At 39.0% G+C, this 19,142-nt stretch overlaps 2 protein-coding genes across 3 annotated transcripts; one reads left to right on the forward strand and one right to left on the reverse strand.

Annotated features, from left to right (window-relative positions):
- Positions 1–1,644: 1,644 nt before the first annotated feature.
- Positions 1,645–8,675, reverse strand: p3h4 (prolyl 3-hydroxylase family member 4 (inactive)). Its single transcript, XM_042505419.1, has 7 exons — positions 8,146–8,675; positions 5,885–6,034; positions 5,627–5,798; positions 4,787–4,915; positions 4,537–4,682; positions 3,958–4,041; positions 1,645–2,273 (listed from the first exon to the last, which is right to left on the reverse strand). Exons 1-7 carry the CDS (start codon positions 8,584–8,586, stop codon positions 2,124–2,126), a joined length of 1,272 nt encoding a protein of 423 aa, XP_042361353.1. The 5' UTR covers positions 8,587–8,675; the 3' UTR covers positions 1,645–2,123.
- A 3,736-nt stretch (positions 8,676–12,411) lies between these two features.
- On the forward strand, positions 12,412–18,009 carry LOC121956626 (peptidyl-prolyl cis-trans isomerase FKBP10-like). Of its 2 annotated transcripts, none has more exons than XM_042504940.1 (10): positions 12,412–12,690; positions 13,832–13,977; positions 14,064–14,253; positions 14,337–14,482; positions 15,325–15,514; positions 15,594–15,739; positions 15,870–16,059; positions 16,284–16,426; positions 16,517–16,680; positions 16,792–18,009. In XM_042504940.1, exons 1-10 carry the CDS (start codon positions 12,494–12,496, stop codon positions 16,975–16,977), a joined length of 1,698 nt encoding a protein of 565 aa, XP_042360874.1. In that variant the 5' UTR covers positions 12,412–12,493; the 3' UTR covers positions 16,978–18,009. The 2 variants fall into 2 exon arrangements, with proteins under 2 accessions (XP_042360874.1, XP_042360875.1); XM_042504941.1 differs by having other exon boundaries at positions 12,412–12,585.
- The last annotated feature ends 1,133 nt before the right edge of the window (positions 18,010–19,142 follow it).

The following is a 19,142-nucleotide window of genomic DNA, read 5'->3' on the forward strand; positions in this document are numbered from 1 at the left end:
AAGATTGTATGCGTGTTTACATTAGGGGCAGTTTGTGTCCATGTACACCTAAACACTCCTCCTATCACAGGTAGATAGGCAGGTTTTTACCTCTAGAATATCATCTCTTTCTACAAACTGTTGTGCGCTGCAGCCATGGCACCATACAGGCAGCACATTAATAAAACAGTTTTTATGTCATGTATCTAAAGAAAACGAGCACTAGCCAACTGTATGCACACCTATTTGTAAATATGTGCAAGATATACTGAATGTTAAATGCACTGTATGAAGATTTATTTAAAAGCTATGTTAAAATAATGAGTTGTATCTGTTATCAAACATATAGCTGTCAGGACCCGCATCTGCAAATCTCTCCCGTAGTCAACGCTGTCTACGCATCTTTAAATGTGGCGTAACGGCTGAACTAGCTGTCTTGCGTCTCTCTTATCATTCCAGCTATCACGTAAATGTCATCAATCTTTTGTACATTTGTTGATAGCCCTGAGCTCCGGGTGGACGCCTCAGCCCGGAGGCTTTGTAACGATCCCCACTGTAAATGAGATTAAAGAGATCTAGTCTGGGGTCCCTGGAGGCAGCTTGTCTGAAACTGTATGGGTGTATGAGGTCAGTTTGGTTCCTTTAAGCTTTGCACTATGGCAGATGCACTATTGTTATTATTACAATATGTACAGAGTTGGTATCAAATACAATTTGTTTGATTTTGAAATTATGGGGGGAAAAAAGAGAAAATAAGATGCATCGTATCCCATATTTTTAGACAATTTCTTTTTGAAATGAGACAAAAAGAGAGAAATGAACTAAAGCTTGTAGTTGAATTGAAATGGAAGGAAATTAAAATACTAAAACATGAAACCAAACCTCCTACTCTCACATCTCGCTGGCATGCTATTATAGTATCTGACATTTTATGGTTTTAATAGATGGTAAGACTTGAGTTTGCTGCTTCTGAAAGACATTTTTTAAATATTATAGTCATGTCTGACAATGTGTAGTGTGTATGTGTATGTCTGACAATGCTAATTATTTTATTTAGGTGTATCAGTTCTTTTTTGTCTATTATTTACTTACTTACTTATTTATTTACTTACTAAATAGAGCTGCAATTTATGATTATTTTTATAGTAGATTAATCTGACACTTAATTTATTAATAAATCAATCACTTGTTTGGTATATAAAATGTCAGAAAATTATAAAAAAAATGTCAACTAATGTTTCTTAAAGCCCAAGCTGACGTCCTCATGCTTTGTTTTGTCCACAGCCCAAAGATATTCAGTTTACTGTCACAAAGGAGAAAAGAAACTAAAAGTATTTACATTGAAGAAACTGGAATCAGAGAATTTTTACTCTATTTCATAAAAGAAACTCAAACCAATTAAACAATTATTAGATGAGTTGGCGATTCACTTAGTGGTTGACGATTTATCGATTAATTGTTGAAGCTCTACTATAAAAAAAAATGACACCCTTAAAGTGTGTGTTTAGTCTGATCATTGGTTTAAACCCCTGTAATTAGTGTGTGATGTAAAACCAAGAAATAAGCAGCCAATACCTGTATTTGTGAAGCTTCTCATTTTGGCTTTTTTTTTTAAAATTATCTAACAATTCGAACAAAACTAAATTTACATCCATTGTTGCACCTCCTTTATTTTTGATCATCTTAGTATTAGATGACACAAGCAAAACAAAGTATATTAAAATATTTCTTTAATTAGAAGCAAATTAATACAACAAAACCCCAGTTGGTGATAGAAAAATCATTCAGCATAAGAAATAGTTCATTCCTTACACCACGGCACAGAGGCATTCAGCTTTCATTAAATAAAAACTGGAAATAAAACTAGAAAAGTCAATGACTGAGTATTGATACACAGGCCAATGACTGGTTATAAAAATAACAGTTTAAAAAGGCTGATGACAGCCAAGACAGAATAAGTCGATCTCTGATCTTGATCAACATGTCGGATGAGTTCTATCCTTCAGCTGGGTGAGAGTACACAGTTGTGCTTTTCCTGCTAAATACTGTCGGGAATGTTGTTGTTGTCTGTCTGTATGGTTAACATTCTTTGGTTTGTTATTGTGACAGGTTGGACTAAGCTGGACAGGAGACAAGGACAGATGTCAGTCAGCGACTTCTCCGGTGTCCCACTTAGTTTTGGGTTCTTGCCACCACTCAGCCAGGAAGGACTCCTCATAGTCTCCCATGCCCTCAAACTCAGCATCAGGATGCTCCGAGTGAGAGGAGACCGTTTCTTCTGGACTAACTTCGCCCTTAAAGGTAACACAAAACACACACAGTCAACAGCAAGCGAGCGTTTTACTCTGTTCCTTCTATTCTATCTGGCAAAAAACTCAAACTTTTTTCTTCTTATGTCTATAAATCTGTCACTTCTGCACCCTGTAATTCAGTTAGCGCTCTCACAGTCCTTCCCAGCTCTCAGGTCCAGGCTGTGTGTGGAGATGGGAGGGGCTGACCTGAGTTAAATGGATGTGGCACAGCCTCAGTGGCCAACACCTCCAAGCCACATACCACACGCTGCTGGCGGAAAACAGCCCCCCGCCTGCTCTATCTTCCGCAGCCTTCATCCCCTTTTTATCCCTTTCATCCTTTACTTTTTTCTTGTGCTCCCCTTTCCGTAACCTCAACAGCAGCTTGCACTTAGTCTTCTAGGGTACTCTTTTAAAGTAAAAGTTTATATCCTTAAATATGCTTTAATACATATTTTAAAAAGGATAAAAATGTTGAATTTGTAGTTAGCAAAACAAGGAAGTAAATTCCACCTGGATTAGTCAATCTAGTTGAGTTTATTCAGGTGTCAGTTCACAAAAGACATATTTTCATACTTGTGAGCCTCTTGGGTTGTCTGGTCACGCAGGCAGTTTGGGTTTTATCTTCTGAGGTTCTGAGATGTCTGTTACTGAAACCTCTGCCACGACACCAGCACAGTGGAGTATGAAAGAATTTTGTTTTCAAAGAAGAAAAGTCTTAGGGATGGATATCTGAAAACCTCATCAGATAAAATCAGCACAGCGAGATACTTGCAGCAACTAAAAAATAACATGTCTAATTAAGGTGAACTGTTCCTTTGGTTGACAATCTGATTTTCTTTAAGGAATTTTCTGTGTGCATAGATTGTTATAAGAGCTGTAGAGCTCACATTTCTGCAGATTTATTATCTGTTGATACCTCAGTACAGTGGAAACTTGGCTCTTATCTTAAAGTGTGACAGTTTATCTTTTGAAAGAATAAGTAACAGTCTCCCTCTCACAAATGAAAAGTTTAAATAATAAGACAAAGATGCACCATCACTTAATTTAATGTGCTAAACAGTTTTATTGCTACAACCTAATTTGGTTTGGTATGACTGGTTGACTAAAAAAATGTTTTTCTACTTGTGATACTGTTACAATGAAAAATTAAGTTTGCTTATTTTCAGGTTCATATTTGTAATTTGGGTCTCTGACAGAAAATGCTCATATACTTTGATATCCAAAAAAACCATTTATTCCCCTCATGTTGTCTATGCTGGAACACCTCTATTGACCCTCTGTCTGAAATGCTCTGTTTTAGCTCTTGTCTCTATAAGCCCCCCTCCTGAAAAAGCCTTGTCTGCGCTGATTGGTCAGTGTTTCTGGGTCACCCGTGTCTGCACTATTTTCATGTCTGCAGTCTATACCGTCATTGCAAAAAAGCCTTCAAACCTAACTATTCTTCTTGGGGAGAAATTAACAACATTTGCAATCAAGATGAGATGTTTCCCCTACGTTAGCATTTACCTTCATGTAGCAGCGTATGTAATGTAAACACTCATAGTCATGTGCCTGCAGCAGATGACCATAGATGACCAAAGAAATCTGTCAACTTTCATACCTGGGTATACCTCAAAACTGTTATATATACCACTGCAACCCTACTGTGCTCACAATATCATTCTGCTGCTCTGCAGCAACATACCTCATCGTCTGTTAGTAGATAGTTCAGTGCAAACTCCAGCATCTCTTTCTGCTTGGTTGTCTCGTTAAAGTACGTCAGGGCCTCCTAAAAAACAAAAGGGACATAAGTGAATGGAACAGCAGGTGAGAACAAGCCAGTGTCTAACTGTTTTATAGTTTTATAACTCAGCACTAAGCAACACATTTGGCCTGTTGTCCTTTTGTTTACTGCTTTTTTGCCTCTTAGTGTGGCAGCCTTGAAGTATTTACAGCAGAAACAGCTTTATTTGAAGCTGGGGCAGCTTCAGAAGGCGAAGATGTTTACCACCAAAGCGCTGGCAAGCTGCAGCTGCTGCCAACTCTATACCAAGCATATAAAGATAGAAAACAACTCTGTCTTTACAAGAGTACATGGCTTTTTAATTACCACCCTGAAATTGCGTTAATGTTCACACCAAGACCATTTTATGCTATAGTTTTCCAGCTTTGGTTAAGTGCAGCCTGTGTGAACTTTGTTAACACTTTGTGCTGCTTCTAGTCCTGCCACCGAAGCCCAGGAAGTACCAAAAGAGAATAGTAATAAGGTATTTGTTTCACTCACGGGCCGAGGCTGAAAGTCTTTCTCCTCAAGTCCCCACTGCTCCCGGTAGAAGCGATAGTACGCTATGTTTTGCTGCATCACCTGGTCTTTATTGTCAAACAGCATGTAACTGGCTGCACACGGAGCAGCGTTCTTTACATCATTCACTGTAAAAAAAAAAAAAAGAAAAAAATTGCAAAATAATACGTTTTAGAATTAGTCATACACAGATTGCTATAAACTCACCCAGCGTCTTTGTTATAGGTCTTACATTTATAATAGGAGAACTGGAGGTAGTGAAACATGGTGGCTACGAACTTCTCCACAAAGAAGCCTCCCACGCTGGGTGTCAGGTGCTCTTCACATTTTACCTTACATTTCAGCACATTGGTGTAGAGATCTGTGGGAACACCAAACATGATTTTCTTCCATAAAACACAGAACTGAAACGTCTCTTAAAGCAATACTTCACCCACAAAATAACCGTTTATAAAACAGTTAGCCATATCGTGTTACCTGGAATTCGAGAAGAAAATTTTGATTTATCAATTGATTTGGGAACCACCTTTAACATCAGCAACACTACATCAAAACATCTGTTTCCACACCCTCATACAACCTTTGCATTATAATCCCATTGTCATTTATCCAGTTGTATGTTCAGTGCTTTCCAAACACATGCATTTTTACTAAAAACGTTTTAATATATTTGAAACTGAATAGAAATTGAAACATATCTATACTCTCTTTGAGATGAAACTCCAATACTAAGGTTTTTTAGTGATAATGTTCATATTTGGGCAGTACTGAACATCCAACTGGAGAGTTAAGTCTGTTTTTCACCACCAGTCTCATGCTGTTATGCCGCCTCGCCGTTCTGTGTTAAAAGTACAATTGCAGAAAGGAGGGAAATTCATAAACAATTTTTTTGATATACTTTTGCTGTTGTTAAACACGATCCCCAGTCAGTCAAAAAGGCAATATGTTTCATTTTCAATGGAGACGTTCGATAAAGAACTTTCTTAACGAATTCAAAGTAACAGCATGACTAATTGATTTAGAAATGGTCATTTTGTGGGTGAAGCATTTCTTTAAATCGCTCATTTCTTACCTGCCAGAGTGGGATAGAAGTCTTTGAACTCTATGATTTCATATGAGCCCTCGCAGCCCGCTAAGCAGAGACTGTATATTTCAAAGTACTGCGTGATGGCCTGCTCCATACTTCGGGCACTGCTGCTGAAGTCTCCGTTGTTGTAAAGTGTCACACTTTTCAGGAAAACACTCTGGTTAACAAAGAGATGTTTTTGAATATTTTAGCACACGTTCAATAAGCATACTGGGAAAAAAACTACAATTTTAATGTACGGACTTCATACGGCTGCTCCTCGTGGTCAATGAGATATTCTTCCACATCAAAGAGTGTCTTGTAGTACTTCATGTTCTTGGTCAAGTAGGGATCAGTTGGGTTCTTCTTCAGGAAGGTGTGGGCCGCTGACACAGCTTTCTCCAAGTTGTTAAGCTGAGGGCGAATAGATAGCAATACAGTTAGGGATGGACAGGGAATTGATATTTGTCAATTTAAAAATATATATACGTACATATATTTCTATAATGTTTTTTTTCTCTGTGATGTTTTTGGGTTTGTTTGGGGTTTTTGTTTGTTTGTTTTTTCATGCTGGATAAGGTTTTTCCAGTATTTTGTTGTTCTTTATTGTATGTATAATTTTGTTGGACCCCACGAAGAATAGCTACAGCTTTGCTGCAGCTAATGGGGATCCAAATAAACTAACAAACAAAAACCATAATAATAATTATTTATTTATTTATTTATTTATTTATTTATTTATTTATTTATTATATATTATATTTATTATATTATATATATATTATATATATATATATATATATATATATATATATATATAGAGAGAGAGAGAGAGAGAGAGAGAGAGAGAGAGGATGTGCCAGTATATATTTTATATATATATATTTTTTTTTTAGATTATTTTGGGGGCTTTTAATGCCTCTATTCGATAGGACAGCAAAAGCATTAAAGTACAAGAGAGAGGGGGTGACATGCAGCAAAGGGCCACGGCCAGAATCGAACTGGAATCTAACCTGCAGCCGCTGCGGCGAGGACACTTCCTCTGTGCACTGAGCAGCCAGGCACCCCAGGATGTGCCAAAATTATCGTTATTTCCTAATTACAATGAATGCAGTATTTTCGGGGGGAAAATATCTCTAGCTGGCATGAAGGGAAACAGTAGCTCTTGTCAATACACTTTTTATTGGATAACGTGACCGCTGACCCCTTTGCTCCAGCAATTACTAACAGATGTCGATCACTGGTGTTGGAATATGAAATATTTTTGAGTCGATGAATAGAAAAATAATGCTTTATGGAAGAATGTGAAAAAAATACGATATGGCAGCAGGTATATACCTATGGCCATGTAATAAACATATTCAACTCCCTTCTTTCTCCAGAAAGAGGAGGAGAGATCCATTGTTTGATGCTGCGTATATTCATGGTCCAGTGTCTTAACACAAACAAAATCAAAGTCATGCAAATCCTATAAGCCTGCTTAAAAGCACGTTTGCTGATCTGGGTGGCTGTTTGATCACCAGATGGAGAGCCATTGATTCACCTTTTAACTTAGCAGACACAACTACAAACTGCTCCAGTTTAACCCTTTGAAACCTGTTGTAACAACACTTTTCTTGTGCTGCTTTTAGATGCCTTTTACAAAAATATAAACCCTGAGCAAATTGGTGCTGGAAAAAAAGCCATTAAGCAACTTGGTAAGAAATGTTCCACAATTTGCAAGAAATTAGTAGATTTAGAAAATTATTTCTAAAAAGATAGAGGTAAAATGTTGAGCCGAAAAAAGCCAATATAATTAACACTAATTATCATAATTTCATATTAGAATTATGTCACATAATTATTGTAAATGTTAAGCACTTTGGGGGTAATTTCCCTATTTCTTTATTTTCTTTCTCTTTTTTCTTTCTTTTAAGTAATTTTTGGGGGTCATTTTCTTGTACTTTTGAATAATTTATTACACATTTTTCAGTCATTTCATCTTTTGCTGATCATTGCCATTTTCCCATGGTTTTGAAAGACACCAAAAAGGATTCAAAACTGAGACCAGTCTTTGCCTGTAAAGCAAACCTGGTCCCCATCACCTTGTGTGACAGAGAAGAATCGGGGGATTGTTTTCAGGGTAACACTGGAGCAGACGTGGCACATGCTCAACTACTGCTTGGTCTGCAGGAGGGCGCAACAAAGCAGCCGGGAAACCCAACCACATCTCACCTACTAGAAATTTCCTCTCGTTGTCAAACCGAGTCAATCTGCCTCGAGACTGCATTAACTTTTGGTGTGTGTTTGCGCCCGTTACGCACAGTTATGGCACTGTTAAATAGCCTTCTGTATGTTCCTGCGTCGTTGTGAATATCCCAGTAAGTTTCTAATGGCCAAATTGCACTAATATATCTCTTTATATTACGCCCACTTCGGGGACTTAGGGGTGTATTTTGTGTAAATGCAGGATTATTGGTTAAGGCCTACATTTGCACTCCACGGAATTTGGCACAACACTAGGCGCATCAGACCTTTCATCTCACCTGGAAGTATGCATACTGTATGTACCGATACGGCACCCTTTTGTCGAAAGTTTCCAGTAAATCCCTCCGCGGATAACTGAGTTGAAACACTGGAAAATCCGCCTTGCACTTTTTAAGACACGCAGCCCTCAGCAGGATGTGGCGCACGACGCGGAGGCTGCTGTCGGTGAACAGGGTGTCGTTGTCCCGGCTGACGGAGCTGCAGTTGCGGCTGCAGAAAGCCTCGCTGTCCCGTAGCAGCCGGTGGAGACGCAGGCTGAGCTCCAGGTACTTGATGCTCTCTGCCCAGTTCTGCTGCCCGTACTGCTCCAGCGCGTAGTTATAGGAAGAGTCCAGCGGCATGATGTCCTTCTGAGGAAAACTTTTAAAGCTGTACCGCTCATACTGAGCCTCCGCCAGGGCCGGGAGGAGAAGGGCCAGACACAAGCTTTTCAGGAGCATCGTTACCTCCGCCGGCTCCTGCAGGAGACTGATCTTGTTTTGAATGGAGCTGAAAGCTTCCTCTTTCTTTAGCAGGGAATACTCATGTCTGCCTGCACGTAGGCTCCTGTGATGCACACTAGATACTGAAAATAAGAACTTCTGGTCAGGACTTTCAAAATAAAAGTCCCGCTGATTGTGGCTCTACGAGTGCTTTTTAGTTTAGTGTGCCCATTTACTGTAATATTGATATTTAATATTTAAGCCAGCCATTCTTTGGAGTATGCTGTAATGTTTTAGATTATTTCCATTAATGTCCAATAGTTTTGAAGGAAATTAAAAAAAAACGTCATATAAGTTAGGGGGTTAGGGTTTAGGTTAGGGTTAACACCATTTATACCTGGGGATGGCTTTAGGATGCATTTTAGTATGCACTATAAGGGAAAGTTGGTTGCCAGTCACTGTCACTGCCAGCAAGAAGAGAACAGCTCTGCATTTTTATTTTATTTTTTTACAAAGCACTTGGTAAACCTCCCGGGTATCTTGCGGGTCTTTTAAAGTATACATTAATGTCTCACTGCACGAAGTCTCAAGACTATTTGGTCCTCGAAAAACATTATGTCAGTATGTATATTCATATATGAGAATATGAATCGACAAATTAACTGGTATCTGCAGCCATCACTGAAAACTCTTTCCTTACTGACAATTGCCTTGAAGGAAGAAGTAAGCACTTCCGGTATAAATGGTGATAACTCTGGCTTGCTTGACTCGGACGTCAAAGAGTTCGGACCTGAAAAGGGTCCAGCTTTCCTCAGTGTTTCCAGGGTCATAACACCCAACAGACCCATTAGCTAAATTTGAACATATTATTCTTACTGTTAAGAAGAATTTAAAAGTCATAATGAAAACATGCACCCAGCTCTGAAACTGTGAGCAGATGATGATCAGTTTAGTTACCTGCATTCCGACCAACCTGACATGCTGAGACATGGGTTGGTGATCTTAACATCCATTTGCATAGTTGACACATCACTTCTTGGCAAATAACCGGAATTTGTACTATCTGTAACGTTTCATAATGTTGTAATACTCAAACATATTTTGGTAGATGTCTGAGTGGGATGGTTATTAGGACCCAGGACCCGTCTGTCTGAGGCAGACAGATGTGTCCCAGAAGCAGTTCTGTGCGTAATAACAGTGTAAATGTAGACTGTAAACACACAGGCAGTATACGCCTGCCGTATTTTCCAGTGAAACAAAGGAATAATTTCAGATTATGGAGAGACAAGCTATAATTTTGGTCTGATTTCATACGTGAGTGAAATCATGGGGCCGGGCCTCTGGGCCAGGCTTTACACGTTTGCAGAATTCCACTTAAAAGTGGGTGGGGGCCCGGGGGCCACTCCTCCTGCTGCTCTCTGGGGTACAGGACCCTAAAGATGTGTTAAGTAAGATACAAGGAGACAGAACAAGACAGGACGTTTTTTCTGTATCCCTTTCAAAATAAAAGCACAAAGTAATACATTTTTTGGTTTACTTAACGAAATCTATTCGACTGTAAATGCAAGTACTTAAGGTCTGATTGTTCCTGTGTTTCAGTAATTTCAGAGCATGCTGATCTTTCTAAAGATGCAACTTGCACGATTATGATAACAGATGATGAAGAGTTTCCTTCTGTGGTAGATAACCAACGTGATATTTTGGGTAGGCAGGATCCCTGGAGATTTAATCAATTTTTAATCACCAATAAGGGAATTTTTTTCATCAACTTAACTAAAATATCCTACTAATGAACATGTTAAAAGAAGATTAGAGAGACGTTGATGTGAACTGTAGTTTCTGCTTAGATTGTACTGAAACTGTTATGCATCTATTATGGCATTGCCTCATTGTGAAGAATTTCTGGCTTAATTTATATAATTTAATCTCTGAAAATACCGATGAAGGTTTTTTCTTGCTTTGGAGGAATGTGTTGTTTGGTCTCCTGGAAATTAACATAGGTTACATAAGGAAAACCCAGCCTTAACTAATTTCCAAGGTGACATGGTCTTTGTCTTCTTCCGATGATACTGTTTCTCTCTTTTATCTCCATGTACAATAATTAAACACTGTGATGGCATTCAGGGGCTGTTCAGTTTGAATTTGTGAGTTTGAAGTGAAACACTCTTATCTTTGTAATTAAATCGACTCTTCAAAAAAAGACAGAAAAAAAGATGGAGATTGAGACCAATTAGAAATACTGTAAATTTCTGACCTAGTCATGAGTAATAAAGAGATCGTCAAAATTCGGATCGCTGTTGATATTCATAATTATTACTATTAGTCTTTTTGGCTGTGATTGGATACGTTTTAAAATGGTTTAAATGCGCCCGAGAGCATGGATGTATTATGCGTGTGTATTATATGGGTATTAAGCGTGGATGTATTATAGAGGCCTCCACTGTAATGCGCATGCCCAGTAATGCTAAACACGTGAGGTTGAATTCCCATTGCGCAGCCGCAACCAGCTGCAACCTGATTGGTTTGTTGACAGAAGTTAGAATTTGAAAATGGGTCACGACGATTTACCTGAACTATCTCCCTCACCTCTCATTTTAAAGTCTGGTTTTTAATTCAGACATTTGAGATTTAACACTCCCATCAGCCGCGGGATGTTGTTGTACACCAAACTGCGGATAAAAAGATTGAAGTTGGAGTGGTTCTCCTGGGAAATAATGGCTAACTACGAGATAGCTAGCTTGTCAGAGAGGACGCTGTCTTGCTCCAGATGTGCGCTCAGCAGTTATTCGGAGGAAAATTTATTCACCGAGTCATGGACAGGATTTCAAGAGTTCAAGCACCTCTTTGAAAGGATTAGCAGCTGGACACCGCTGTAAACTGAGGGACAACCAAACCAAAGCAGCACATTTAGGAGAACAGGTGAGGCAACATGATAATATGTTTAGAAATGATGTAAAACTGTGTGCGTTTGATTTTGGTTAACCAAGGGACTATTCTTTATTTATCAAATCAGTTGGCTGGCGTAGGTTTGACTAAGTCGTCTTTATTTTGTTTGTTTTATTTTTATTTAACTTACCCTAGTGCCCGAGGGAAAAGTATGACCCTCCCTCCACCATAAATTAGTTTCTAGTTTTAAAAAATGTACCTTTTGACATTTGATTGTGAAAAGTTGAGGTAAAATCCAGGAGTTTAAGGAAAGCCTTGTAGGGTTTTTTTTCTCACTCTTGTCTTGCATGCAGGTTGGTGAGTGCAAATGTTTTTTTGTTGTTTTCTTTTTTGACGAAAGGGATTTTGACGAAATACCACAATTTTAAGATTATATTTTTTTGTCCTGATAACATGTTTAAGGACTCAGAAATTTGAAAAACCCAGCAATTTATCTTTTTATAGTTTCTGGCTTTGATAAACTGTAAATTTAGTGATTGATAAAGAAGAGACAACATGAGCATGTTTTCTTCAAAAACTGACGGCAAAACGAACCTAGAATAAAGCCATTTAAATTTGTATGCTCCTAGCCAAAATGAAAAAAAAAAAAAAACTCCCCATTACTAAACAATATTTCACATGCTGTACCTCCACATTTTTCAAATATAAAGAAGGGTCCCTAACGTTATAGTTATTGCCCCATAATTTTGTCAACTGAAAACGAGTTTGACTACTGTAACCTTACGTATCTGTTGATTTAAACGTGAAATGTCAGTACAAATATAGTATAGTCTGTTTATTTATATTCCATGTTACTCGAGAAGGCATTTATTTTGCGATCCTAACCGGAAGTAGTATGTCTCTCCGGCAGTCTTGACACAGCTCCAGTGTCTCAGTCCTCTTTCAGGACTTCTGTCTCCACCTCCTCACCCTCATCACCTCTCCGGTAGACGGGCTTTCTGCCCCGCGAGCTTCCGCAGTTATTCTCACAACTTTCCAAATGGATCTAAAACTATCTTCGCTTTTCTTTTACCTTCATGTCATCACTGTGAACTGTAACCCCGGGCCGTTAGTGGATGTTGTGATCGATAGGTACGACATACCGAGATTTTGTCCTCGAGAAGTGCAGACAGAAGACTTTATCCGTTATCATTTTAACGGTACCTTCTATGCAGACGGGAAAAAGTTTGACTCCAGGTGATGTTACAGCGAAATACACTATTTAATGTCATTAACGTAGACAGAGTTTATTCTCAGTGTAAACTGTTTGTCTCTGCAGGAGCGTTAGCTTTTATGTTTGAGGATAAAACAAGCCACGGTAACAATATACCTCACGTGCAACCGCGAAATTATCACGTCATCTAGCATACCGCATGTAATAGCTTTTGCAGAAATGATGTTTCCAGAGGTTAAAGTGTTGCACACTGCAACCAAAATGTTGTCTTTATAGTACCGTTATTCAACTGTTGTAAAGAAAGAAAAAGCACTGGATGCCACAATCACTTTCCTGATGGATTCACAGATCATTTACTGCAGCAAAGATCACTGCAGACGTGTCAGTCGTCATATCACGATGATAACTTGGCATCACCTTAATGTTTCTTAAAAAAACAACATAGTTTACACAATGCATAATTGTAGATTTGCTGGGATTTAAGTATGCAAAAATTAATTTTAGGTAGAGAAAAGGTTGAGTTTTTATGGCCGTGGATATTGTTGCCATGTGTCAAACATCCCTTAAAATGAAATATATATATTTTTAAAAACCTGTCCAATCGTAATTAAGCCAAGAGGGACATGATGTCTCCTTGACCTGCAGCCCAGGTTGTCCTGAAAAAAGAAGGTATACACCTTGATTGTGCATTGAGGGGCTGAGGTTATAAATGCATTATTACAAAAAGAGGCAAACCAAAACTAGGAAAAAACAGCTCAGTGCTCAGAGGGTTAAAAAATTCCATAGCTTACACAATGCATGATTATAGATTTGCTGGGATTTAAGTATGCAAACATTAATTTGAGATAGAGAAAAAGCTGAATTTCTATAGTGGTGGATATTGTTGCCATGTGTCAAACATCCCTCTAAGTATTTGGGTTTTTTTTTTAATCTGTCTGATCATAATTAAGCCAACAGGGACTTAAGTCTCCTTGAAAAACACTGCTGATATGGATGGAACATTGAATGCTAACTTAATTGCACATAAATTTTTCCTTGCACAATGACATGAGCCTCTAGATTTTTTTTCTTTTTGTCATTTACTATTTTGGCACCTCTGCAACTTTTCTGCCTTTGGTGGATTCCAGTATACACTCTCATCCAGCTTTCCCTTTCTGTGTGCAGTCATGACCGAGGCAAAGCCTTCATCAGCCAGGTCGGCCTGGGCAGACTCATCACAGGGATGGACCGCGGCCTCCAGGGCATGTGTGTCAACGAGCACAGGAGGATCACAATCCCCCCACACCTGGCTTATGGAAGCGTTGGAACAGGTGCAGATACACACGACATTCAGGCCGCTTTGTCAGACACTTTTTCTGTGCTGGTTTTATGCCGACTTGTGTTCTTCGTCCCACAGGTGGCATAATACCTCCTGACGCTGTGTTGGTGTATGATGTTCTCCTGCTGGACATATGGAACACTGAGGACAAGGTCCAGATCCGCACACTCAGCAAACCTGCGAGCTGCAACCGCACCACCGTGGCGTCGGATTTTGTGCGTTACCACTATAATGGCACCCTGCTGAATGGCACGGCCTTCGACTCCAGGTGAGGTGAGGTTAGGTTTTAACAGTAAGCCATCTGTTGTCTGTCTGTTTCTGTGATTTTCACAAACGTCGTGTTTGATGTAGTTACTCGAGGAATGCAACCTATGACACCTACTTGGGACAGGGCGACCTCATCAAAGGCATGGAAGAGGGTCTTTTGGGGATGTGTGTCGGGGAGAGAAGATTTATCATCGTCCCACCCTTCCTGGCATATGGAGAGAGCGGCTATGGTATCTAATAATTTCACACACCTAAATATGACCTGTTAAAGAAATGAATTGACTTTTTTGAAGTTTTACATTTCGAACTTGCTCACCTACAGTTATCGCGGTATTTATATCAATTTATGTTTCAGTGGACTTTAATAGACTTTACTTTGTCTGGATCATTATCAAAGAATATACTACAAATCACAAACTTTTAATTGCAGCTGAGCATTATTCAAAGTACACTAGAAGCAACTATAAACAGCCATTAGTTATATGGTACCACAGTTGAGGGCAAAGACTGTTTTGAAAATGCCTTTCTGAAGGTGCGTTCAACACTCAGCAGCTGATTGAGGTTTATTCTCACAGTGTTCATGTTTGATTATTGTTGACCTTGTGGGTACACACAGGAGAGTCCATGTTGAGTGTGTTATTATGCACTGACCATTTGTAGAAAAGTAATGGAAAAAAGGGTCGCTAATGTCCTACATGACTCTCTGCCTCTGCAAGTCACTGCAAGTTGAAAGTTCCATACCTCACAAATAAGAACCAAAAAAAAGGTCTGCCTCGAAGGAAGGTAACCAATCTTGAATGTGGAGGCTCATGCACACCTTTCCAAAAGGTGTGTAGGAGGAAACTGTCCATACGTGACGAAAAGAGAATTCCTGCAAACACCTATTACTTGCAGTAACTTGCGTCAAGCAAACAACACTTCAGTCCTCACACCTTCATCGGGTTGACTGAAAGAAAATAATCTAAAATAAGTATGCTGTGAAAAATGGTCCAAATTAAGTTAAAGTATATTTGGTTGACATGGAACTGGGAGATAAAGACGCACTGTAAGTATTTCCCCCCCCCCCCAATAGGAACAAAGGTCCCCCCTCAGGCTACACTGGCGTTCGAGGTGCTGTTGGTTGATATGTTCAACCCTAAGGATGATCTGATTGTGGAGGTGAAGGAGGTGCCTGAAGGCTGTGTCCGCAGGACAGTGACTGGAGATTACATCCGCTACCACTACAACGGTACCTTCCAGGATGGGACTGCCTTCGATTCGAGGTAAACCGGAGACTTCTCCATTATTAGAAAGCAATAAAACATGAGGAAAATTAACCCAATTTAACGTTAACCTCAACAGCTACAAGCGAAACAGCACCTATAACACATACATCGGCAAGGGATATGTGATCCGAGGGATGGACAAAGCCCTACATGGGCTATGCATGGGAGAGAAGAGAAGGATTACGATCCCTCCTCACTTGGCGTATGGCGGAGACGGAGTCGGTGAGTTTAGCAGATGCATGTTGGAAGATTCGGAAGACGCTTGGAATGGACAAACAAACCACTTAGCCTTGCTTATGTTTGCAACACCGTCTTCCCTGTTTATTTTTATTCATTCCTTCTCCTGCTGCAGGAGATTTCATCCCTGGCTCTGCTGTGCTGGTCTTTGACATTCACGTCATTGACTTCCACAACCCCAAAGACCAAGTCGACGTTAAAGTTACCCACAAGCCTGAGGAATGCAAAGTGACCAGTGAAGCTGACGATTTGATCCAGTATCGTTACAATTGCTCGTTGATGGACGGCACCCTGCTGTACTCCTCGTGAGCGCCCTCTGCTAAACTGCATCCTCCTCCTGGTTCTTGCATGTATTCATCGCTGGCTCCCCGTCTGATAGGTCGCAGTGGGCCTGCAGATATCATACCATTTATGTATCCATGGCAACAGCACTATGCCTGCATGGCTCAAGGTTTTGATACATATTTTATTTACCTTGTATTTTTTTTGTAAATCCCCACTGTTAAGATTAAGGTCTGTGCATTTCCAGGGACCAGTACGACTCGCCCTCCATCACGACTCTCGGAGCGAGCAAGGTGATAGCAGGTCTGGAGGAAGGTTTGAGTGGCATGTGTGTCGGCGAGAAGAGGGAGGTGGTCATTCCCCCACACTGGGGACATGGTGAAAATGGAGGTCAGTCGTCGGAGCTGCTCAGATCACACTCTGCACACACTTTCTTTTTCCCCAAATCATGTCTTCTCTCATCTGTTTTGGTGTCTGCAGCTGGAGGAGTTCCCAGGAGTGCAGTGCTCTTCTTTGAGCTGGAGCTAGTGGAGCTGCAGAAAGGTGTGCCTGAAGGCTACATGTTTGTGTGGCTGGGGGACGGCCCAGATAACCTCTTTCCCGCTATGGACCTCAATGGTGACAAAGAGGTACCTTTAGAGGAGGTAAGCAAACAAGCAAGGTCCAGTTTAACTTCCTGGACAGCCAGTTCAACAGCCTGGATTCAAGCAGTGAAAATACTTTCAACAGTGCAACTGTATCTCCTGTTTCTCCAGTTTTCAGCCTTCATCATGCTCCAAGTTAAAGAGGGCAAAGGACGTCTTCGGCCAGGGGTCAACGCCGACAGCATCATTAAGGACATGTTCGATAAGCAGGACCATAATAAAGACGGGAAGGTTGTAGAAGATGAACTGGGTCTTGAGGTGGACGAGACTGAGCAAGCGAGACGAGACGAGCTGTAAAGGGGACACACAGTATTTCATTGTTGGTAAGGAACGCGTCTGCAGTGGTGGAGGTTAAACTGTCACCTTAGCAACTGTCGTGCAACTATTTTGAAGATGTTTCAGAGATTGAAAGATTGTTGAGCCTTTATTTAAGACAGTCAGGCAGTTTGCTTTGATAGATTCTGTTAAAATGTGTTGCTTACAGGAAGCAGGTGTTTGAAAATGTGAAAGGGAAGAAAAATGGTCAAGAGACAAATTGTGTTGTGTTGAAAAAGGCACATTTGAGTCAAATATTTACATTGAACTTCCTAAAAAAAGCATTTGGGCTGGGCCCTTTTTCAGAATATTACTTACTAAAATTAGTGCCTCATATAAAAGGATGAAACTCACTGGTTGTACTGTATGTTTGGGAATGGCTAGTTTGTACAATATTAGAATATCTATTATAGAAAATTTTATTACAATTATTACTGTGGAACATAAAATAAACTGTTTTATAGTAAAATGAACACCTGCTTTATTTCTTCCACACTGTCTGTGTACGACCTCTTGATTGGTTTGATAAGCTTTAATTTAGTGGCCTAAATTTGAATAAACATTTTTCTTTCATTTAAATATTTGTAATGAAATATGACTATCAGAGACAGACGATCCACATTTTATTTCAGACAAATTAGAACAAATGAAGACGTTATGAGTTTGGACCCAAGAAGAAAAGAAATGCATGTGACATGTTATTACATGACAAAGCATGGATTTTTTATGTAAAAAGCTTTGTAAAAAGTAAGAGACTTTGGAGTCAACTCTTTAAAAATCACAATTAAAATTACTATGAGGGTGAAATCACGTACGCCTGGCTCTGTTTTACTTCTCTCTATTTTGAAGGACCTACCATACTAAGACATTTTCAGGCTTTTTTAGTCATGATCTAAGAATATGACTTTTTGTTATGCGATTTTGGGCGACATACTATACTGTGACTTTTCTATGTATTTTCGGATGACACACAATACTATGACTTCTTGATGCTGTTTTTGACAGTTGATGGTTGATGGTTGATGGTTTTGTTATTTTCGATGACATACCATTAATTTTTTTTAATGCTATTTTAGGCAACAATACTGACTTTTTCATGCTTTTTGTAAGACATTCTACACCGACTTTTTTGTGTCATCTTGGACAGCATACTATACTATGACTTTTTCATGTTGTTTTAGACCACATATTATACTATGGTGTTTTTACGCCATTTTGGATAATATTCTATTCTTTGACGTTTTTATGCAATATTGAATGACATACAATACTATGACTTTTTTATGCTGATTTGGAAGCCAAAAGATACTATGATTTTTTTGTGCTATTTTGGGACAACACACCACACTGTGCCTTTTGTATGCTCTTTTAGACAACAATTGACATGATGCTATGACTTTTTATGCTATTTTAGACAAAATACTATATTATGGCCCCTTTGTGCTAATTTGGCTGACATATGATTTTTTTATGCTAATTTCGACATCATACTGTCATATGACTTTTACGTAATTTTGGATGGCACACTATAGTATCACTTTTTTGTGCTATTTTGAAAAATATACTCTTACATGACATACTTTTGGATGATATACTATACAGTTAATTTTTAATGTTATTTTGGACGATATACTACATGATGACTTCTTTATACTATATCTGACACCATATAGTACTATTACTTTTTGCATGCTATTTTGAACATACTATGCCATGATGTCTTTCTGCTATTTTGGATGACATGCTGGACGATGACTTTTTTTTATGGTATTTTGAATGACATACTTTACTATGATGTTTTAAAATGTTTCTTTTGGACGAAAAACTATACTAGAACTGTATTTGATGGTGTTTTGGACAAAAATACCATGCTATGACTTTTTCACGCTGTTTTGGAGGACATATGATACTTAAATTTTTTTGTGCTTTTTTTGGACGACATCCTATACTATGACAACTTTCTTATGTTTTGAATGAGAAAATATACAATGACTTTTTTATGCTATTTTGGACGATGTACTATGACCTTTTAATGCCATGACATATATAACATATATGCTACTTTGGATACTATGACTGGATTTTTTAAATTTTGGATGGCATACTTACCCTATGCATTTTTTATGCTATAGTGAACAACATACTAT

The sequence above is a fragment of the Plectropomus leopardus genome, chromosome 17 (genome assembly GCF_008729295.1).
Source record: "Plectropomus leopardus isolate mb chromosome 17, YSFRI_Pleo_2.0, whole genome shotgun sequence".
NCBI lineage: Eukaryota > Metazoa > Chordata > Actinopteri > Perciformes > Serranidae > Plectropomus > Plectropomus leopardus.